General features: G+C 42.1%; 1 protein-coding gene across 2 annotated transcripts in view; it reads left to right on the forward strand.

Moving 5' to 3' along the window:
- trpm4a (transient receptor potential cation channel, subfamily M, member 4a) overlaps positions 1-23,470 on the forward strand; it is a 40,891-nt gene that overhangs the window by 12,842 nt on the left and 4,579 nt on the right. The window contains exons 7-28 of one of the 2 annotated variants that reach the window (XM_061700183.1): positions 518-582; positions 2,457-2,693; positions 3,668-3,770; positions 5,120-5,238; positions 6,524-6,811; positions 6,996-7,097; positions 7,228-7,356; positions 7,537-7,666; positions 8,833-8,978; positions 9,231-9,343; positions 9,433-9,540; positions 9,627-9,673; positions 11,663-11,895; positions 12,045-12,160; positions 15,699-15,831; positions 15,937-16,111; positions 17,156-17,321; positions 17,399-17,580; positions 19,262-19,394; positions 21,565-21,637; positions 22,880-22,973; positions 23,118-23,308. In XM_061700183.1, the coding sequence (XP_061556167.1) occupies positions 518-582; positions 2,457-2,693; positions 3,668-3,770; positions 5,120-5,238; positions 6,524-6,811; positions 6,996-7,097; positions 7,228-7,356; positions 7,537-7,666; positions 8,833-8,978; positions 9,231-9,343; positions 9,433-9,540; positions 9,627-9,673; positions 11,663-11,895; positions 12,045-12,160; positions 15,699-15,831; positions 15,937-16,111; positions 17,156-17,321; positions 17,399-17,580; positions 19,262-19,394; positions 21,565-21,637; positions 22,880-22,973; positions 23,118-23,134 (2,909 nt within the window). In that variant the 3' untranslated portion in view covers positions 23,135-23,308. Of the gene's footprint in view, positions 1-517; positions 583-2,456; positions 2,694-3,667; positions 3,771-5,119; positions 5,239-6,523; positions 6,812-6,995; positions 7,098-7,227; positions 7,357-7,536; positions 7,667-8,832; positions 8,979-9,230; positions 9,344-9,432; positions 9,541-9,626; positions 9,674-11,662; positions 11,896-12,044; positions 12,161-15,698; positions 15,832-15,936; positions 16,112-17,155; positions 17,322-17,398; positions 17,581-19,261; positions 19,395-21,564; positions 21,638-22,879; positions 22,974-23,117; positions 23,309-23,470 lie in introns of those variants that run through there. The other variant, XM_061700182.1, reaches the window with a different exon arrangement.

Here is a 23,470-nt window from a genome sequence, read left to right on the forward strand (position 1 = left end):
ATGTCACTTGTGCTAGCTGCAGCAGTTGGTGGTTGAATGTACACAAACAACTGCAGTTTTCTAATAGCTGTTAGTTTGTCTGTTTTTGTTGGCGAATAACCTCCCATTCCATGATCAATTGAAGGAACAATTGGATTCTCCTTTCCCGTTCACTCCCCTCTCTCACTTTATTTTAGTGCTGGCTCTCATCCCTCTCTATATCTCCTCCTGATGCTTTCTTGTCCGAGGGGATGGGCTCCATGTTAGAGGCAAGGCAGTAGCTCGCTGAGGATGTAGGTGAAGCAATGTGAACAGGAGGGGAAAAAAAGTTGCAACAATACATCCTGGATTAAAAAAATGGTAAATGGGTGAATAAAATATAATAAAGGAGAAGGTAAAAAGCAATCGGAGCTGCTTGTAACAGTGGAAGTGAAACATCAAGTTCAAGAATTAACAAAGTATATTTGTCAGTGATTGTATGTAAAACTCTGTTTCCTGTTGTAACTTATTGTAGTGCATTGTTATTGTGTCCCAACAGGTAGTGGCAGTATTGAAATTCCGGTGCTGTGTATGCTCATTTCAGGAGATGTCCGTATGCTAGAGGTGTGAACACTGTACAAACCCGCATGCACGCACACACTTACACATGAAAACTCTCGTACATAGAGGAAGAAGAAGAAGAAGAAAACAGAAGCATACACTTATTGTCCACATTAAAGTAGAGTGTACTTTTAAATTGTACTTTTTACACTTGCATAATAATTAACATTTCAAATTACAAACACCAATTCCAATGGAGTTGTGTAAAATGTAAATAAAAAGAGAATACAATGATTGGCAAATCATTTTCAACTTACAGTATAGTCAATTGAATACACTACAAAGACAAGATATTTGATGTTAAAACTGATGAACATTTGTTTTTTGCAAATATTTTCTCATTTGTACTTTGATGCCTGCGACACAATCCAAAAAGCTGCAACAGGGGCAACAAAATACTGAGGAAGTTGAGGAATGCTCAAATAACACCTGTTTGGAACATTCCACAGGTGAACAGGTTAACTGGAAACAGTTGAGTGTCATGATTGGCTATAAAAGGAGCATCCCTGAAAGGCTCAGTTGTTCACAAGCAAGGATGGGGCGCGGTTCACCACTTTGTGAACAATTGCGTGAGCAAATAGTTAAACAGCTTATGGATGTTTCTCAATGTACAATTGCAAGGAATTTAGGGATTTCATCATCTATGGTCCTAGATTCCTAGAATCTGGAGAAATCTCTGCACGTAAGCAGTAAGGCCAAAAAACAACATTGAACGCCCATGATCAAACGCTTAAGAAGCACTGCATTAAAAACGGCATCATTGTGTAAAGGATATTGCCACGTGGGTTGAGAAACTGTTCACAAAACCATTGTGAGTTAACACAGTTCGTTGCTACATCTACAAATGCAAGTTAAAACTCTACCATGGCATGCAAAACGCAAGCCATATATCAACAACAACCACGCCGTTGGTTTTTCTGGACCCGAGATGGACTAACGTCAAATGGAAAAGTGTGCTGTGGTCTGACGACTCCACATTTCAAATAGTTTTTCGAAATCATGGATGTCGTGTCCCCTGGGCCAAAGATGAAAAAGTCCATCTGGATTGTTCTCAGCCCAAAGTTCAACAGCCAGCATCTGTGGTGGTATTGGGGGGGTGTTAGTGCCCATGGCATGGGTAACTAACACATCTGTGAATGCACCATTAATGCTGAAAGGCAAATACAGGTTTTGGAGCAACATATGCTGCCATCCAAGTAATGTATTTTTCAGGGACATCCCTGCTTATTTCAGCAGGACAATCCCAAGCCACATTCTGCATGTGGGACAACAGCGTGGCTTCGTAGTAAAAGAGTGCAAGGACTAGACTGAGCTGCCAGCTGTCCAGACCTATCGCTCACAAAATACAACAATGGAGACCCCGGACTGTTGAGCAAATGAAGTTCTACGTCAAGCAAGAATGGAAAAGAATTCCATCCACAAAGCTTCAACAATTAGTGTCCTCAGTTCCCAAATACTGGTTGAGTGTTGTTTCAAGGAAAGATGTTGTAACACAAGCCCCTGTCGCAGCTTTTTAGGAAGGTGTTGCAGGCAAAAACAACAACACAATAAATAAAAATCAACTTGATCAGTTTGAACATTAAATATATTTGTCATTGTAGTTTATTCAATTGAATATAGATAGAATGTGAGTTGCAAATCATTTGATTGTTTTTATTTTTGTTTTATACAGTGTCCCAACTTCATTTGAATTGGGGTTTGTAGATCTATGAAGCACATATGCAACTTGAATTATCTTTGAGTGTACAGCAGTTTAACCCTGTAACAGGTTATTGCTATTTCCATTATTTCCTACTGAAAAATTGTCTCCAAATACAAACATCTTGGAGGTATGAATCTTGGAATGAATGAATTGTGTATGTGTGTTCTGTGCGCAGAGAGTAGCTACATCTCTGAAGAGATCTACACCCTGGCTGGTTCTTGCTGGTACTGGTCCAGCTGCAGACTTTATCAACGAACTTCTTTTGAGTCTTGCCTGCATTTCCAACGTCCCGACATCCCCATCAATAGAGGGTGAAGTTGTGGAGTATCTATCAGATATCCGTGACATGGTCCGCGACATGATCAAAAGATACTTTGAAGGGGAAGCTGACCTGGAAAAACTGGTGGACACTGTGAGTTAGATTGCGCTCACTGCTGTGTGTCTGCCAGTAGTGAACGTCTCCAAAATCAACACGAGAGAAATCTTTACATTTGCATCCTCATTAAATGTAAAATACCGTACTTAAAATGAGACGTAGTTTTCACTATTTAAAATAGTTCCCAGCTGACTTAATAAACCAAAGACTTTGTTGTTTAATTTTAGATTTGATGGGTGAGACTCCAGAAACCCTACTATTTGTATATAAACAATTAAAATGTACAATAAAATGTAATTATAATGTTACTTCCATCCATCCATCATCTGAGCCGCTTATACTCACAAGGGTCGCGGGAGCGCTAGAGCCTATCCCAGCTATCATCGGGCAGGGGGCGGGGTACACCCTGAACTGGTTGCCAGCCAATCGCTGGGCACATATAAACTAACAACCATTCGCACTCACATTCACACTGTGAGGCAGACTCTCTAACCAGTCGTGCACTGTGCCAAAATGTTACTTAATAAAAATAAAATGTATTGTATGTTCCCATTCGCAGCACGGTGGATGCCTGGTTAGAGCGTGTGCCTCACAGTTCTGAGGACCGGGGTTCAATCCCCGGCCCCGCCTGTGTGGAGTTTGCATGTTCTCCCGTGCCTGCGTGGGTTTTCTCCGGACACTCCGGTTTCCTCCCACATCCCAAAAACATGCATGGTAGGTTAATTGAAGACTCTAAAAATTGCCCGTAGGTCTGAATGTGAGTGCGAATGGCCGTTTGTTTTTATGTGCCCTGCGATTGGCTGGCAACCAGTTCAGGGTGTACCCCGCCTCCTGCCCGATGATAGCTGGGATAGGCTCCAGCACTCCCGCGACCATTGTGAGGATAAGCGGCTCAGAAAATGGATGTATGATGGATGTTCCCATTCGAGAGACAAGACATGACTTACTTAAGATGACTGCAATCAAACATTGGTTAAGTCTTTTTTTCCCCTCTCCTGCTGTGTATCCAGGCTCTGAGTATTTACCACAACAGAGAGCTCATCACTGTTTTCCATGGGGAGCAAGAAGGACTGTATGATTTTGATACTATCCTCCTCAAAGCCCTTGTTAGAGGTATGGACAGTACATGGGTTGTAATGAAGACGCAAACTTCGTTTTAGGATATTATTGGTTTAAAAAAAAAATCTTTAAGGGAACACTTTTGCACATTGGAACTGTACACTGTAGAAACAAACCAGTAGTGGCAGTTTGGGGCAGTTGGGGGTCGTGTTAATTGAAAAATATATTGGTTCATCTATGCAAGTTGCGTTGACCCTCACCGAGTTTACAAAAATGAGTTGGAAGAACCCCATAGTTATTTAATCATATCCCTTAATGTCCATCATTTATATTATATTATTAACATATAGTTTTACATTTATTGTATAGTAATAATCAAAACTTCAAACTACAACACAATGCAATAGGAGCTTATAAATTCCAAATAATAAATATAATTAATATCGATCAGTAGCAATACATAAACACACACACACACACACACTATATGTGTATTGATTTCCAGAGGGTAAATTCAGGTGTTACAGCAGTCTAAGAAAAAATTGTAACTGCAATACTTTGGTGAGGATTTCCTGGAACAGGCAGGCTTATATACCGGTGGTGATGAGGCTGATTAGAGACAGGTGCTGAAAACAGAGAGGGGAGGGGGGGCCGGTTCCAATAATGGAACTGCAGGGCAGTATATGACAAATAACTCTTAATGAACATAAAAGTAGTTGGAGACATGGAAAACATTCCTGCAGCGCCTCCGCTGTGTCTTTAGACCAAAACTGTCCGTATGTTGGGCGCCTGTTGTTCCACCAGCAGCCTGTTGGTGGTCTCAAAGTGTATGAAGTTGTGGTCAGATTCCTGAGAGGAGGGAGAGAGGAAGAGCTGTATCTTCCCTTCATATTGGCATACAATTGGTGCAGAGTTATGTTCCCTCGTAAGCACAGTCTGCATTTTGAGTTAAGTTGTTAGTAGATGAGCGAGAGGAACATGATTGAAGTCTCCAATGACAAGTATGAGAGCGCCTGGATGCTGAAATTTTATTCTCGCGGCCAGTGTGCATGATGTCACTTGGTTTGCATTGTTGTAGATATGTAGTGATTTACTTTTCTCATCCTGTTTACAATTAGTTCTTTGTCTTTTGTCTTCGTTTCTCTCTCCACTCCATCCAACTTTGTTCTGTTCGACTGATCGACTCTGATTCTCAATAAACATCAATTATAATACTAAGAAACCACAGTGGCAGCTTAAAAACTCTACTGTGACACGGTGAAACTGTTCCGACATAAAAGGGATACAGATCCTCCATTCTGATTGACCTAACAGCCGAACAGGACAAGAAATAAATAACAAAAATAGCATGTCCTTTCCCTCCAAGTATGTGACATTGGTATCTGTGTGTGTTTTGTATCAAGCTAGTAAACGTCTGTCCAATGATGCCAGCGAGTACACTGAAGAATTGAAACTGGCCGTTGCCTGGAACAGAGTGGACATCGCCAAGGCAGAACTCTTCACTGGAAACATACAGTGGACGGTCAGTGTGACTCGATCTACTGGAACTTGATTGCACTGTTGAACATCTTAGTACTGTATGTAGACACACAGTAAATCACAATTATACTGTATGTCTGGTTTAAAACATGGGGTTGTCTATGACAGTGGTTGCCAAAACCTTTACACCAAGAAAATACTTAGCTCTCCAAGTACCACCAGCTTGACTTTCAAATCTAATAGTGTAGTAGGTGAATGTGTTCATAAAAATCGAGGTAGAGTTTTTATTCCTAATAAATATATTTTTTTAGGAATTCAAGATACACAGTTTAACCAGTAATTTCATCATAATATATTTTGTAAACATTTAAACAGGCTGATGCATAGCTACAAGTAAACCTGCTTACTGAAAAAGAAACACAAATGAAGAGTAGCCTTTCTCACACAGATAAGTGGTCAGAAAAAGAAGGCAAAGTCTTTGGTGAAAAAGGTAAAGGTACACAGTTGCTCCCTGATTATGTGGGGCTTTTCGGCTCTGGCGATCAGGAGGCTGTCACGATACGAAACTTCCCTTGTTTTGGCTATGCTTGTACCACAACAATACTCAATTGTGGACTTTGATGGTTTCATTTCATCATGTTTTTTAAAAGTAAAGCTGCTGGTTTGTCAATATGTGCCGTGTGTCATATTTTCTCAATGGGTTGTGCCTTTTGCTGCTGCGAACAGGGGCCTCACCAGCGCTCCCACAGTAACCACTTTCAGCACCTCTGCTTGGCTCGCTCGTCTTCTTCAATTATTGTGCCTATATCACGCTCTTGAGCCACACGTGTCTTTGCAGGCTGAAGCCATGCTGATAGTTTGTTCAAGCGCTTCATTGTTTCGTTTTTGTGTTTAAACCTCTACTCTGCATAACTTACTAATGTGCCTAACTCAAATGTTACGCATGGTGGCTATACGTAGGAACCAGGATGAGCAGTGAGCTATCGACGAACACTTGATTTTTAAACAAATGATTACTGTCAGCCGTTATCACGCTAAAACAACATTAAACTAGTACTGTACTGTATTTCCTGCAACTGTCAACCTTCGTGTTTCTAATGGAGACACGAAGGCTGACCCATCTCTCTGCTTCCTCTTTCCTCACAAGCACGGGGAGCACAGGCAAACTCCATACAGAGAGGTCCGAGCCAAGAATCAAACCCCTCTGACTATGAGGCAGACATGCTAGCCACATGCGACACCGTGGCACCCTCATTTAAGGGGGTTTCTTTTTCCTTTTGAGCAATGTTGTTGCGACATTTACTGTATGTTTGTGATTGTATTTTCAGTATGAGGACCTGGACGACGCCATGACAGATGCTTTGATCAATGACAAGCCTCAGTTTGTGCGCCTCTTCTGTGAGAACGGTCTGAACATCCTGGACTATCTGACGTACCAGCGCTTGGAGAGCTTGTATCGCTCAATTTCGGACAGCACAGTGGTCTACACTCTGCTCCAGGATCATCTGAGTGACCGTCAGAGCCTGTCTGGATCCCTACCTAAAATAGGACCACTAAATAGGTCGCAGAGTGCAATGCCTGGGCTTGCTTCAGCTCAAGAGCTTAGCCTGTTTGAGGTGAGTTCACCAAAACAGGCATCTTAAATCCATCTTCTGCATAGTCATTGATAAAGTGATTTCTAGTTATGTGACGCAAATGAATTGGCAACATTAAACAAAGGTTTGTGTTGGGAAATGCCTTATCAATCCTCATTTCATTAAATTATGATAATAATACTCTTTTTTGTTGTTGATATTGCAGGTATCACGCGTGTTGTGGGACCTGCTGGGAGATGTTTGTCAGCCTTTCTACTACGGACCCCTGAGCCTAGACCCCAAAACCAGCAATCGGAAGACGCTTAGAGTCTGTAACCAGCAATCCACTAAAAGTTTCAATTTCTGTTTTAAAAGGGGTCATTTTTGGACAAGAGCGAGAACAACTGTCAGACAGGAATTAATACTATAAACTAACATCTCTGTTGTTTTTCTTTCAGCAAGTCATCAAGTTGTTGCAGGGTAAATGTGCCTACCGAGACCAACACTGCCAGTCTCCCTGGGTAGCACTCTTCATCTGGGCTGTCCTGCAGAACCGCAGTGAGATGGCTATTTACTTCTGGGAGATGGTGAGGCCCCTAAAGAAAAAAATATAAGAATAATATTTTGCATGATCATCAATATGGTCAACCCCCTTTTGCTTTTGGGCCACATAAATTGCATGTAGTCATAGCACAGCTGTGCTGGAAGTCATTTTTGATGTATTAAATAATTTACTGACCATGACCTGTATCTCTGTTCCTGGTCAGGTGGGGGAGTCAGTGCTGAGTGCGCTGGGTGGCTGTAAACTGCTGAGGGAAATTTCTAAGTTTGAAAGTGAAACTGAGAGCAAGGTGGCCATGAAAGATCTGGCGCAGAAGTTTGAGGATCTTGCACATGGTGAGTCAGAACATAAGCAGCGTATGATCCCACTGGTCAAAGACAATTCCTACATTAAGGCAATAATGTAACCTAAGTAGAACCTAATCGAATCTATCCAAGTTTACCTTTTGGTTCATGTATAGGGCTTCCTGTGATTATGGGATATGTACTGTATACTGGTTTCTCCCACATCCACTTGTAACAGTCTGGTTGAAATGACTCAGTTTTGTGGGGGCGGAGCTCTGTCTCATAAAAATGATCCCGTGCTTGCCCTGCCCCCTATACTACAGGACCAATGGTTGGTATGGCTTTTGTTACCATGACGACCGGGGGAGAGGGAGGGGGGGGGGGTTTGGGGAGCAACTCCTATTTTGAATTTTCCCATTCAGCTCCTTGTTAGAGAACAACAAGTTGTGCAAAATGTAGCCTACTGAAACACTGAACAGTTGGACATATGCATTCAAATGTTTGGAGAAGGTCAAATTAATTTCACCTGTAAAGGTTATAGTGCATTATAGGTTCATCCTGAAACTAAATAGAGTATTGTATGGCGTATCAGGCTGCTGGGTTAGCAGCACCTTGACTGCAGACTAAAGTAGGAAAAAATAAACTGCTCATTATACCCTGTATACACCCCACTCAATTCAGGACAGGCACCACTGAGCACCTCTTTTAACAACAGGCAAAAAGTGGTTTAAGGAGCAGGACTGTCTGTCCTTCCTTACAACCTTTGTTGATGTACACTGCAGCAGGGCTCCCAGTGGACTGCTGGAATACACTTGTTTATTATTCCATCCATCCATCCATTTTCCATACCACTTATCCTCAGTAGGGTCGCAGATGTGCTGGCACCTTTCTCATCTAACTCTGGGTGACGGGCGTTGTACAGTCTAAAATGGCTACCAGCCAATCGTAGGGCACACACAGAGAAACAACCATTTGCACTCACATTCAAACCAATTTAGAGTACTCAATCAACCTACCATGCATGTTTTTGGGATGTGGGAGGAATCTGGAGATCCTGCAGAAAACCATGGGGAGAACATGCAAACTCCACACAGGCGAGGCCAGATTTGAACACGGGTCCTAAAAACTGTGAGGCAGATGTGATAACCAGTCGCCCACCGTGCCGCTCCTAGTCAACATGTAATATTTAATATTCATACTTTGTGTGTGCTCTTCAGATGTCTTTGGAGAGTGTTACCAGAGTAGTGAGAGTCGCTCCTTCAACCTCCTGATAAGAGTGTCTCCTGTGTGGCTTGGAACTACATGTCTGCATATGGCAACTGTGGCTGATGCTCGGCAGTTCTTCAGCCACGATGGAGTACAGGTTGATTCTTACCTCACCAATTTACTTAGTTTTTTTTAATATACATCGTTTAACCACTGCACTACATGTGTTTGTTAGGTTTAGATACTAGTTACATTAAAGATTTCATTGAACAGTACACATAGGACAACCAGTTTTGTTAGTCAATGATGTGTCTAGGTATGGGTTACCTTTTAGAATAACAGTACCAAATCTCATTAGTGTATTATTAGTTTTGAGTGGCTTTGATAAAGCTGCTGTTCTTGGATGTAGGCATTGCTCTCCCAGATCTGGTGGGGCAGCATGGACAGAAGTACTGAGGTCTGGAAATTGGTGATGACCTTCTTTGTGCCCCCCCTCCTCTACACAGACTTAATCAACTTCAGGTCGGTGTTACACTATCAACATTCTTCATGCTATGATGGCTTGGTTGCAATGTTTGTGAGGCAGATTTTAGCCTGGTGTGTATTTACAGGAAGGATCAGGAAGACGTGTGTAGTCCTGTAGAGGTCCACCACATAGAGACTGACAACACAGAAGGAAATGATGCTACAGTCTTCTCTTTGGAAGAAATTATACAAAAGTAAATACAGTAAAATTGCTCCAAAAAGGAATTATGTTTGAAATACTCATTTCCAAATTGTTGATAACTTGTTGTGCACTTAATAGTGATGGCGATGGTGAGGAGTTCAAGGCTCTCAAAGAAAATCTGAAAGGTGGGTTTTCATCACATGTTGTGTGAAGATGCTTTATGGTGGATTGGGACAGGAAAGAAGACATTCAATTTTAACACGTGCTAAATCCCCTGCAAATATATGATTCCTAATGACTAGCCAATACATCTATCTTGATGCTGTTTAAATATGTCACCTTTGCGTGACTTTAGCTTTAAGCAAGGAGAAGGTGGCCCCCAACTTTCATCAACTCCTTGCTCCTATTCCAGAGCCAGCAAGACACTCTTCCTGCTCCAATTTATGGACAGCTGCCTATTCTCACTTCCTGCTATTCCCAGGGCTGGAAACATCTTCCTCACAAACTGTGCTGTGAAACCTGTATACCCAACCTCAACTGGGAATTGCCAAGTCTGCTTTGTTTGTCCCTACACTGCTCATGAGGTCCAAGTACTTGTTGGCTTTCCTCTCATAGCGCTCCTTGCGTCTGTCTTCGCACGTCATTGTCAGTTCGATCAGGACAATCCTCCTGGCCTCTTCAGACCATACGACCACGTCAGGCCTCAGTTGTGTTTGCTTAACCTGGGGGAAGAGTTGTCTCTTTCCCAGGTCCACCCTCATCCTCCAGAATTGTGCTACCTCCAGGAGGATCTTTTTAGTCTTCTTGGGACTGGTGTTTTTTTCCTTGTCTGGTGAACTATATACAGTAAGTGGTTAATACCTCATCTTTGGAGATTTTTTGGTGATGGAAGGGTGTCATATACTGAACAGAGCAGAAAAGCGATGCGAAAAGGCTTCACTTTCCTCTTGTGCTTCAAGTTTCACAGCCCTAGACCTTTCTTCCTCCAGGTGTCGGACCTCGGCTTGGATCATCTCCCACCTCTGCCTGGGGTCTCCTTTTCCCCACTGCTGGAAGTGGGCACAGTCAAATAAACTTTATAGATTGTCAATTGCCACAAGAGGAAACCACGCTGGGAGAGCAAAGTCTTGAACTTTCCCGTTATGCCTGGATCAGACTACAGGATTTTAGCCCTGTTATTGGCCGGATTTGCTATTGCGGCATTTTCCCAGATCAGGCCTGACATATTTTGTTGGGAACGACGAAACCTCCTGTCGTGTGACATAATCCCCAACCAACGATTCGGCCCTACAACGGCAGAATGAAAGGTTTAGCTTATTTGATTATTATTATTTTTTTTTATATATCTTCCATATAGTGTGACATATCAACAACAACCCTCCGACATAATGCCTTGACATCGACCCTTATGGTCGCGTATTGCAACTGGCACATCGCCTGCCTTCCTCGCCATTGTCAACATTTATTCACACACAAACCAAAAATGTTAAAACACAAACTTTATTGACAGAATGCTGATGTGTTTACGTACAAACGTTAGTGCTAGCACTCGCTCGCCACAGAACGCTATGTTGCCGGCTTGCTCAGGGTGCAGTGACATCAGACCTTACACAGAAATGCGTCGTGCCATTTCCGTAGGTACTTATTTGGGTTTTCATCCTTTGATGTATTGTCTCCACCCGGACATGCAGCTGGAACTTCCTGGTCACTTTTCTACTTCTGATCACCATGCTTCCTAAATTCCTTCGGTTGAACTTCTTCCGAGCTAATGTTGCCAAGTCATCAAATGCCCTCAGGATCCAAAATCCGAAGTTATTTACTCATTTCATCACGATGTGTGCATCAATGAAGATGTCCTTCATTGTGCATTATTCTGTTGCAATGGTTTGAAAACAGTGAGGCTAAGGCACACCCCATGTAGCAGTTTGAGGAAAAAGAACTATAATTAATAAACTTGCAGACCAAACTGCAGCTGTGAAAGGCTGATTTGATCATTTTTATAATTTATGTGTCAGACTACAAACCAATGTAATAGGCTCAAAGATTATATAACTTTCACAACGTGTGGCCGATTTTATGTTTTGTGCTCGGGGGCCGGCTGTAATTGAATGGTTTTTTTTTAGTTCCCACCTGGTATTTATTCTGGTTTTACGGCATTTATCTTTTCATTTCAGCCACTTCACCATCCAAAACTAGGAGACCATTCATTGTGTCACGGTGGGGACAGTTTTGGTTTGCCCCTGTCACATCCTTCCTGGGCAACGTGCTGATGTACTTCCTGTTCCTCTCCTTGTTTGCTTACGTTCTGTTGGTGGATTTCAAGCCCCCATCTCAAGACGGCCTGTCAAAACTGGAATTTGTGCTCTACTTTTGGGTTTTTACCTTAGTATGTGAAGAGATTCGACAGGTCAGTGGTTAAGACACAAGCTTTCACACATGTACTGTACAGGTCATAATTAAAAATGCGCTAAAGTCTCATTTTAAGAGTTATATCAGACAAATGAACATGACTAATTCTCAAAGCAAAGTCAAACTCTCAAGCTCTTTGGTTTACAGACCGTCTCCATGGACAACAGCTTTGTGCTCCAGAGGATGAAGAGTTACATCCAGGATAAATGGAATAAGTGTGACGTCATAGCAATCACACTCTTCATTTGTGCTCTGTGTTGCAGGTGATAAAAGTTTTGTCTATCTTTGTCATTTATATCCTTGTACAATGGAACCTCTAAATTCTAACACTCATGAGGTTTTACTATTTAATCAAATTGTGACAAATGACAGACAATGTATAGCCTTGCAATCTAAATGACTGGCACATAGTTTTTTGTGGAGCCGTGGCCAAGTGGTTAAGACCAGAGGCTTCCACAATCCCTTTGATCAAGGCACCAAAATGTCAGGTTTATCCATCTAAATAGTGAGTGATATCATTACAGGATTAGTTTTTAAGATTTTGCATGGAAATTCTACACCACCACAAAGGTTTTGTACGTCAGACTCTCTGCGTCCTCCTGTATGGATACTACAGTGGTATTAAAGGAGACATAGTAGGCTTTCCCCCATAATTCAATCCAGTTCCAGGGTGTTTTAATAAAACGTGTGTGACATGCTTTTGTAAAAATCCCAAGGATCAAGCATTATAGCACCTATTACACATTATTGTCTCGTTGAAAGCAGTCCGTTTTTTGTGTCTTTTTAGATCTAGAGAAAGCCTATGACAGGGTACCCAGAGAGGAACTGTGGTACTACATGCGAAAGTCTGGAGTGCCAAAGAAGCATGTTAGAGTAGTACAGAACATGTATGAGGAGAGCAGAACAATGGTGAGGTCTGCTGTAGCTGTGACAGAGGGGTTTAAGGAAGAGCTGGGACTTTTTTTCCTACCCTGTCTCATGCAAGTGAGCGACTTTATAGCCGCCATCCGGGGATGGGGCATGAGCAAGGGACGAGAGTGGCTTATGCTTGCGAGAGCAGAGGCGAGAGTCATTTTCTTTTCCTTTTGGCGTGCCCTGTCAGGGGTGCACCACAGGGCATCATCCTTTTCCGTTTAAGCCTATATCCTGCATCCTCCTCTGTAACACCAACTGCCCTCATGTCTTCACTCACTATATCTATCATCCTTCTCTTTGGTCTTCCTCTAGCTCTCTTGCCTGGCAGCTCCATCCTCATCCCTCTTCTACCAATATACTCACTATCTCTGCCACTCCAGACTTTCGCATGTAGTACCACAGTTCCTCTCTGGGTACCCTGTCATAGGCTTTCTCTAGATCTAAAAAGACACAAATGTACTTCCTTCTCATCTTCTCTGTACCTCTCTGTAACGCCATTGTGTGACTCATTGACTTTATTCCTCTATAGTTCCCACAGCTCTCCATATCACCCTTATTGTTAAAAATCGGCACCAGCACACTTTTCCTCCATTCCTCAAGCATCGTTTCATCCATTAGAATTCTGTTGAACAACTTGGTCAAAAACCCCACGGCCACCTTTCGTGGATGCTTCCATACCTCCACAGGTATGTCATCAGGACCAACTACCTTTCCATTTTTCATCCTCTTTAGTGCCTTTCTAAATTCCCACTTACTAATCACTGCTACTTTCCTGGTCCACTACGCTTGCATATTCTACTCTTCCTTCTCTCTCATTTTTCTCATTCGTCAACTCCTCAAAGTAGCCTTTCCATCTATCCAGCACTCTCGTGGCAGCAGTCAACACATTTCCATTTCTATCCTTCATCACCGTAACCTGCTGCACATCCTTCCCATCTCTATATCCCTGTCTGGCCAGCCTGTATAGATCTTTCTCCCCTTCTCTTGTGACCAACCTGGCATACATGACAACATAAGCCTCTTGTTCGGCCTTTGCCCGCTCTACCTTCGCCCTACGTCACATCTCCATGTATTCTTGTCTCCTCTCCTCTGTCCTCTCAGTGTCCCACTTCTTCTTTGCTAACTTCTTTCCTTATGTGATTTCCTGTACTTTGAGGTTCCACCACTAAGTCTCCTTCTCCACTTTCCTACCAGAAGATAAACCAAGTACTCTCCTGCCTGTCTCAAAGATCACCTTGGCTGTGGTGGTCCAGTCCTCCGGACGATCCCCCTATCCACCAAGAGCCTGTCTCACCTCTTCTCGAAAAGCCGCACAAAACTCTTCCTTTCTCAGCTTCCACCACATGGTTCTTTGCGCTCCATTTGTCTTCTTAATTTTCCTCACCACCACCAGGGTCATCTTACACACCACCATCCTATTCTGTCTAGCTACACTCTCTCCTACCACTACCTAACAGCCAGTAACCTCCTTCAGATTACATCGTCTGCACAAACTGTAATACACCAGCGTGCTTCTACCTCTGCTCTTGTAGGCCACCCTATGTTCCTGCCTCTTCTGGAAGAAAGTGTTCACTACAGCCATTTCCATCCTATTTGCAAAGTCTACCACCATCTGTCCCTCCAGGTTCCTTTCCTGGATGCCAAACTTACCCATCACATCTCCATCACCCCTGTTTCCTTCACCGACAACCCTCACTACTTGTGAGAGCACACGCGTTTGTTACCTTGACAGCCCTGCTCTGAAAGTGCCCCAGAATCCTTTTCCAGTTTGAAAGTCAGACAATATGTTGGTTTACCTAGCCCCACAAAGTCAATTTATTTATTTATATATATATATATATATATATATATATATATATATATATATATATTTTTTTTTTTTTTTGCGGCCTTGAAAATGAAATTTTAATCATGTCCAAAATCGCCCTCTTCCGTAAATCGATATCATGCACATATTCAGCTCAACCAATCGGAGGACTATTTAGAACAAGTCAGAGGAGGTGAATAATACCAATATGACTCAGCCTGCATGAAGGTGTTTGTTGTCTGCTTGTGTGTGACGATGATGTCACAGATAGATCAACTTAATGTATTTCTCATTGAAATTGCTACAAAAGCCACACACACATGCATCCATATAAAGTCTGCCATGCTTAAATCCATTGCTTTGCTTCCTTGTATTGATAAAATCGATTTATTGATTTATTTTATCAATATACAGTATGTCGTCCGTAAGGCCAACTTCCCAGGCACAGATGGATGTATTTGGATTGTAGAATTATAAATCGATACAACGATGTAGTGGATAAATCATTCCACCCCGACTAGCAACCATTCACATTTCCATTTTTTGGAATGTTGGAAGAAGACTGAGTACCTAGAGAAAACCCACACAAGCACGGGAACATGCAAACGACACACAAGAAGAATGGAGCAGAGATTTGGAAACCGAACCTCAGGAAGACGTGTTCACTACTCACCACCATGCTGCCATGGTGGTGAGTACATCCATCTGTTTATCCATCTACTGTATTTTCTGCACCGTATAACCGTACTAGGGTCGAGGGTAAGTTGTAGCCTATCCCAGCTGACTTTGGCCACGAGGCGAGGTACACCCTGAACTGGTCACTAGCCAATCATAGGGCACATATAGACAAGCCACCACTAACACCCATGGACAATTTAGAGATGAAACGTGTTTGAAATGTGGGAGGAAGCCACACGAGCACATGGAGAACATACAAATTCCACAAAGGGAGGCCTGTGCTCGGATTTGGACCCCACAAGGGATGTTTTTGTCAGAGGTTCCATTTATAATTATTGTTTTGAATTTTTTACATTTATGCACCAGAGGCTTGTGTCTGACTTCCCTGTTTCGTCTTCCAGAATGTTTCCGTGGTCATTCGAGTTTGGTCGAGCGCTGATGGCCATCGATTATATGGTCTTCGCACTTCGTCTGATCCATATTTTTGCTGTCCACAAACAGCTTGGGCCCAAGATTATCATTGTTGGCAAAATGGTGACCGATGGCAAAATACACAACCTCAAATACCAACACATTAAGTAAATCTCAAAGGATTAAAATATCTAATGAACGAATGTCATCACAATTTTCTTTCCTCAGATGAAAGACATTTTCTTCTTCCTCTTTTTCCTGGCTGTGTGGCTCATGGCCTATGGAGTAGCCAACCAGGCACTTCTCTACTTATATGATCCCCGACCCAACTGGGTATTTCGCCGTGTCTTGCACAAACCATACATGCACATTTATGGACTACTTCCTGTGGAAGAAGTGGATGGTGAGTGACTTAGTCTCTTTGAAATCTAGAAAGGGCCTTTGTTTGCAATGACATCATTCTAAATTTTGATTAATTACTAAAATGGCAGTTAAACCATCAGATAAGTATTATTGCCATCTTACTTTTCAAACGGATAGTTTTCATTTTGTTTCAAGTTTGTGATAGTATGCTATTAACTTATATATCATTGAACATGTGCAGACTTTTACAGGAATAGAAAAAAAAAAAAGGATAGCTGAAGGAATTCAGGAAAGGGAATTTTATAACAATAGTCCACAGAGTTAAATGAGGACGCAATTATTTTCTAACCTTAAGATGCAGACTTAGAACTGCATTTGTGTGTGTGTGCGTGTATATATATATATATATATATATAAATATATATATATATATATATATATTTATATATAAACGCACACACTCACACACACACACACACACACACACACACAAATGCCGACTGGTTAGCGAATCTGCCTCACAGTTCTGAGGACTAATACAGTTCCCCCTGTGTGGAGTTTGCATGTTCTCCCCCATGCCTGCGTGGGTTTTCTCCGGGTACTCCGGTTTCCTCCAACATTCCAAAAACATGCATGGTAGGTTAATTGAAGACTCTAAATTGCCCATAGGTGTGAATGTGAGTGCGAATGGTTGTTTGTTTATACAGTATGTGCCCTGCGATTGGCTGGCGACCAGTTCAGGGTGTACCATCCCTCTACCCAAAGATAGCTGGAATAGGCTCCATCACACCCGCGACCCTAGAGAGGATAAGCGGTATGGAAAATGGATGGATATTATAATAATTATTAACAATAATTCATTAATAATGTCATGACATTCTAAATGTAGTCAGTGATTTTGTTAGTGTTTAGGCCAGAACAGACGGCTCTGAAGGCCTTCACTGCGCAATGAAAACTATATGAGCATGGCTGGTTTATACGTGCATTGTGGACATGAACACAGTTAAATATGGCTTGGTGGAAAGTCTATACATGTATTCAATACACAAGGTCATTTGTACCTTTTTATCTACTTCCCATGTAGCGGAATTATTTCTAGACATCAACTGTACCGATAACAGGACACTGATTGAAGCAGGAGCAGAGCCCTGCATGAACACCTATGCCAACTGGCTGGTTATCCTCCTCCAGACTGTCTATCTACTGGTTACCAACATACTGCTAATCAATCTCCTCATCGCCATGTTCAGGTACACACTGAATGTTTCATATGAAATGCATCAGTACAGATCGCTGAGGTCCAAATTTCCTTTTCTTCCTTTCCCAGTTACACTTTCAACGAAGTTCAGGAGCGCAGTGACACCCACTGGAAGTTTCAGCGTTACAGCCTCATCGTGGAATACCACTCGAGACCTTGTCTGGCCCCACCATTTATCATCATTTCACATCTTAATCTGTTAATCAAGAGATGTATACGCCGCATTCCCTCGGAAAAGAGAAAACACTTTGGTGAGAACAGCACACAACTCAATTAGAAAATATTAATTGCAGAAAATTACTAAATGTTGCCCCATTGCAAAAACAGTTTAGAGTAACAGCAGCAGTAACTTTCAACTTCAATATTAGGTACACCAATACATAAACTAGCTACAGTATTATCTAATATTATGGTTACTTTAGAAGGTAAAAATATAATGAACAACTCTCAGTATTATGCTGTGCAGTTGAAACCTAAAACCCAACTACAGTAACAAACATATTGTTAAATTACACTCTGACATGGTTAATCCAAAATCAACATTATTATTCTATTGTAAAGGCAGAATGTTTTGTAGTATCTCATTAATTCGTGCACATTTTCTGTACTGTAGCCTACGTAATACAACGGCTGTTCTTTGTAAGAGCGAATGCACAATCATAGCTTAACAGTGTTAATTGGTTTGTTCGTTTGTTTTTAAATTAATTGTGTTTTACCACGGTTACCTCTTTAGTACATCAAACAGTGTGTTTCCCAGTCATTTTCAGGTTTGGCTTAACTTCAGGTATGGTTGCATGAAACTTTTTTCCGTCAGACTGACGATACAGCCATCATAATCCTTTCCCACACACAATTCCCACCCACAGTAGCAAATGTGCCTGGAATTGTTATAATTAGTCACACTGAAGTAAAATAATTTTGCTTAAAAAATATTGTATTACCATTGTACAGGTAATATACTGTAATTAGTACATCTTTGTGAGCAGAAAACCTCTGAATACGCTTGGGACTCACAAACCGTATCTGGCCATGATTGTTTTAGTCCATGAATCAACTCTTGGACCAAGGTTTTACTTTTCTGCAGATACTTTCTGCTTCCTCCCACATTCCAAAGACATGAATGTTATAGTCACTGATGGTGTAGTGGTACACTCCCCTGACTTTGGTGCAGGCAGTGTGGGTTCAGTTCCCACTCAGTGACGGTGTGAATGTGAGTGCGAATGGTTGTCCGTGTCTATATGTGCCCTGTGACTGACTGACGACCAGTTCAGGGTGTAGTCCGCCTTTTGCCTGAAGTCAGCTGGGATAGGCTCCAGTGTCCCGCGACCCTAACCAGGATAAGCGGTGTTGAAAATGGATAGATGGATGGATGAATGTTATATTCATTGATGACTTTTTTCAACCCTATGAGGACATGCTGTGTACTGAATATCCATTACTTACAAAAAGTTAGGGAAATTGGGCTTTCTGGTGAAAATCCAGTATGAACCGGAAATGCATTTAAAGCTTTACACGTAAACTTCATTTGACCTTCTCTAAACTTCTGAATGCTCAGTTTTTTTTCACAACTTTCTCTCATTCTGCTGCTCTTGTTCTTGAAATAAATACAAATAATTAAATAGGAGAAATGTGCATTAATTACTGAAACACTGAACAGTTGGACATATGAATTCAAAAGTTTAGAAAAGGTCAAATTAAATTCACCTGTAAAGGTTATCTTGCATTATAAGTTCATCCTGAAATTTCACACAAAAGCCCAATACCCATAACTTTTTGTGTGTAGTCTATTTATCAAAAAGGGATGGATGGAGAAAGTGTGTCAACATTTTTTTTTTTAGAGCACTTTTGAAGGAACTTAAAGACTTAAAAAACCTAGACTAACTTCCTTCACTTGCTACGTTCCAGTGGTTTATTGTTCTGTTCTGCTCTCAGTTTTGGAGTTGCAGGGCATAAAGGCCAGCCGACTTAAGATGTGGGAGGCTATTCAGAAAGAGAACCTCCTCTCTGATCAGAATAAGCGTCAAAGAGAGAGTGACACCGAGCGGCTTAAACGTACATCAGTCAAGTAAGTACTTCCCGTATTATTCCTAAACTGGATTGATATAAATATACAACCCCAATTCCAATGAAGTTGAGACGTTGTGTTAAACATAAATAAAAACAGAATACAATGATTTGCAAATCATGTTCAACCTATATTTAATTGAATAGACTACAAAGACAAGATATTTAATCTTCAAAGTGATACATTTGATTGTTTTTAGCAAATAATCATTAACTTAGAATTTTATGGCTGCAACACGTTGCAAAAAAACTGGGACAGGTGGCAAAAAAGACTGAGAAAGTTGAGGAATGCTTATCAAACACCTGTTTGGAACATCCCACAGGTGAACAGGGTAAGTGGGAACAGGTAGGTGCCATGATTGGGTATAAAAGGGGCTTCCCTGAATTGCTCAGTCATTCACAAGCAAAGATGGGGCGAGGTTTACCTCTTTGTGAACAAGTGCGTGAGAAAATAGTTGAACAGTTTAGGGATGATGTTCCTCAACGTACAATTGCAAGGAATTTAGGGATTTCATCTTCTACGGTCCATAATATCATCAAAAGGTTCAGCGTATCTGGAGAAATCACTGTACGTAAGCGGCAAGGCAGAAAACCAACATTGAATGTCCGTGACCTTCGATCCCTCTGGCGGCACTGCATCAAAATCTGACATCAATGTGTAAAGGATATCACCACATGGGCTCAGGAACACTTCAGAAAACCAATGTCAGTAAATACAGTTCGGCGCTACATCCGTAAGTGCAACTTGAAACTCTACTATGCAAAGCTAAAGCCATTTATCAATGACACCCAGAAACTCCGCCGGCTTATTTGGGCCCGAGCTCATCTAAGATGGACTGATGCAAAGTGGAAAAGTGTTCTGTGGGCCGACGAGTCCACATTTCAAATTGTTCTTGGAAATTGTGGACGTCTTGTCCTCCGGGCCAGAGGAAAAGAACCCTCCGGACTGTTATGGACGCAAAGTTCAAAAGCCAGCATCTGTGATGGTATGGGGCTGTGTTAGTGCCAATGGCATGGGATACTTACACATCTGTGAAGGCACCATTAATGCTGAAAGGTACATACAGGTTTTGGAGAAACATATGCTGCCATCCAAGCAACGTCTTTTTCATGGACGCCCCTGCTTATTTCAGCAAGACAATTCCAAAGCATGATCTGCACGTGTTACAACAGTGTGGCTTCGTAGTAAAAGAGTGCGGGTACTAGACTGGCCAGACCTGTCTCCATTGAAAATGTGTGGCGCAATATGAAGCGTAAAATACGACAACGGAGCTATTGAACAGCTGAAGCTGTACAGCAAGCAAGAATGGGAAAAATTTCCACCGACAAAGCTTCAACAATTAGTGTCCTCAGTTACCAAACACTTGGGGCACTTCTAAGTCAAGGGGCTACTGACTTTAACAACACGTTGGAATAGCACTGTAATGAATAGAGTATTCAACTGTCACTCAGTCAAACCCCTCACCACAGAGAAGCAGACCCTCTCATATCAGACGACATTGTCATGTCTGCCGGAGCAGAAGAGGTGCAGAGAGTTATTACAAACCCAAAGTTGGGATGTTGTGTATAATGTAAATGAAAATGAAATACAATGTATTTGCAAATCCTTTTTCATCCATATTCAGTTGAGTACACTGGAAAAACAAGAAATTTGATGTTCAAACTGATGAATCCATTTTCTGGGCCGCTTCTCCTCACTAGGGTCGCGGGCTGCTGGAGCCTATCCCAGCTGTCATCGGGCAGGAGGCGGGGTACACCCTGAACTGGTTGCCAGCCAATCGCAGGGCACATACAAACAAACAACCATTCGCACTCACATTCACACCTACGGGCAATTTAGAGTTGTCAATTAACCTACCACGCATGTTTTTGGGATGTGGGAGGAAACCAAAGTGCCCGGAGAATACCCATGCAGGCACGGGGAGAACATGCAAACTCCACATAGGCGGGGCCGGGGATTGAACCCCCTTCCTCAGAACTGTGAGGCAGACGCTCTAACCAGTCAGCCACAGTGGCGCCGGTTTGCAATCCCTCATGGTATAATTCTTCTCTGCTGTATATTTTGTGTTGCACACCACACAGAACCAGATTACACACATGCATGTTTACACAGATACTGTATCCAGGTTGTCTAAATTATTTTGCATGTCTGTGTGTGTCTGTTTATCTAGGGTGGAGAGTGTACTGAAGCACATGGCACAGAACCGTGACCATGACCGGCGTTTGCAGCTCCTTGAGACAGAGGTCAGCGATATTGGAATTGATGCAATTCACATGCAAGAGCCATACATAATTCCTACCGCTTATCTGGTGCACGGCCGGACGAGTCATTATTAGGATTCCCACATAGTTTCCACGCAGGATGCGCCCCACTGCAACATGATTGGATCCTGCGTCATATTTCAACAACATATTTATATGAAATAAAAACAAAGTTTGTTATGGGCATGGTGCACGACTGGTTAGCATCTCTGCCTCACAGTTCTGAGGTTACCCGCGCCTGTCGTTGGTTTTATCCTGGTACTCCGGGATCCTCCCACATCCCCCCCAAAACATCATGGTAGGTTAATTGAAATTGTTCATAGGTGTGAAGGTGAGTGTGACTGGTTGTTTGTTTATATGTGCCCTGTGATGGGCTGGCGACCGGTTCAGGGCGTTCCCCGCCTCTCGAAGGTAGCTGGGATAGGCTCCAGCATGCCTCCGACCCTACTGAGGATAAGCGGTGTAGAAAATGGATGGATGGAAGTTTGTTATGGTTGCGTCTAGGGCTAAGGTTGGGGCGGTTTAGGATGGGTCAAGGTTAGGATTAGGGTGGGTTACAGTTAGTGGGAAACATATTAACGCCGCACACTTCACATAGTCACATACTTCTTTTCCCGTCTGGGAGGAGGGATACAACAGCCAATCATAGTGCAGTTGCGTGTTTCCTGGAGCCAGTAATGTTGGAGCAGGACGTGTCCTACGTAGAAACTGTGTGGGAATCCTAATAACGCCACCCGGACACACCGACTAGGGAGTTTTATGGTTAAAGGATACATCATTTTTATTTTATTTTTTTCAAAATTTAAAACAGTTACCAACTGTTTTAATAATATGCAAACAAGAGCCCATGGTGTGGGGGAAAAAACATCAGTGCCTGTAAAGACAATAAAAACATTTTAACTCATGGAAGCAGCAGTGCATGCATGATACTGTGTGGCGGCACACAGACACATCGCCACAGCTCAGACACAAGCTGGCATCTCTCCAGCAAGTCTCCCAACTTCCATTTTTTAGTCTGTGGGTATCACTCCAAGTCCATTCAGAGCAAAACTTACACATTGTCATAGAATTTCTATAAAAGATCAGCGCCATAGACAATGGATGGATTTTATTTGATTTGTGTGGTTTGGTTCTGTCTGTTTTCATATCCATTCTCTCTCTCTCTCTCTCTCTCTCTCTCTCTCTCTCTCTCTCTCTCTCTCTCTCTCGCTCTCTCTCTCATAGATGGAGTTCTGCTGCAACGCCCTCTCCTGGATGATGGACGCTATGTCTCAGAGTAATCTAATTACAAGCAACCGCCCCCATCCAATCCAACGAGGTAAAGAGGTCTCCTTAACACCTTACTAGAGAAACTTTTATCCACTTTCTTCAGCAACACATATTCAGAATATTATCCTTGTGGAGATTTTGATAATCTGCTGATAAGGTATTTATTCTGTTCCCCCCCCCCCCCAACTTGTAGATTTGTCGCCAAGCTGAAGCTCCTGAAAATGGTTCACATGCACACATGCACGCACACACACATTCATGCACATGCTGTTTACTCAGGGGCAAAGTTTTAGTTTTATTTGCGTTGAATTTCCTTTATTTCATTTTTGTAAAGCTTTTTATTGGGTTTATGTTTACATTAGATTAAATTTTATTTAATTTCAATTGAGTAAAAGTAAAATTTTGTGCATGTTTTTGCATCTGTTTGAGAGTTATTTGTAGTGGATAACAAAATCCCTATCCTGATAACTCTTGATGAATTTCATATTTTATCCATCCATCCATTTCCTGTACCGCTTCTCCTCACTAGGGTCGCGGGCATGCTGG

The sequence above is a fragment of the Phycodurus eques genome, chromosome 16, assembly GCF_024500275.1.
Source record: "Phycodurus eques isolate BA_2022a chromosome 16, UOR_Pequ_1.1, whole genome shotgun sequence".
In the NCBI taxonomy this organism is placed as follows: domain Eukaryota; kingdom Metazoa; phylum Chordata; class Actinopteri; order Syngnathiformes; family Syngnathidae; genus Phycodurus; species Phycodurus eques.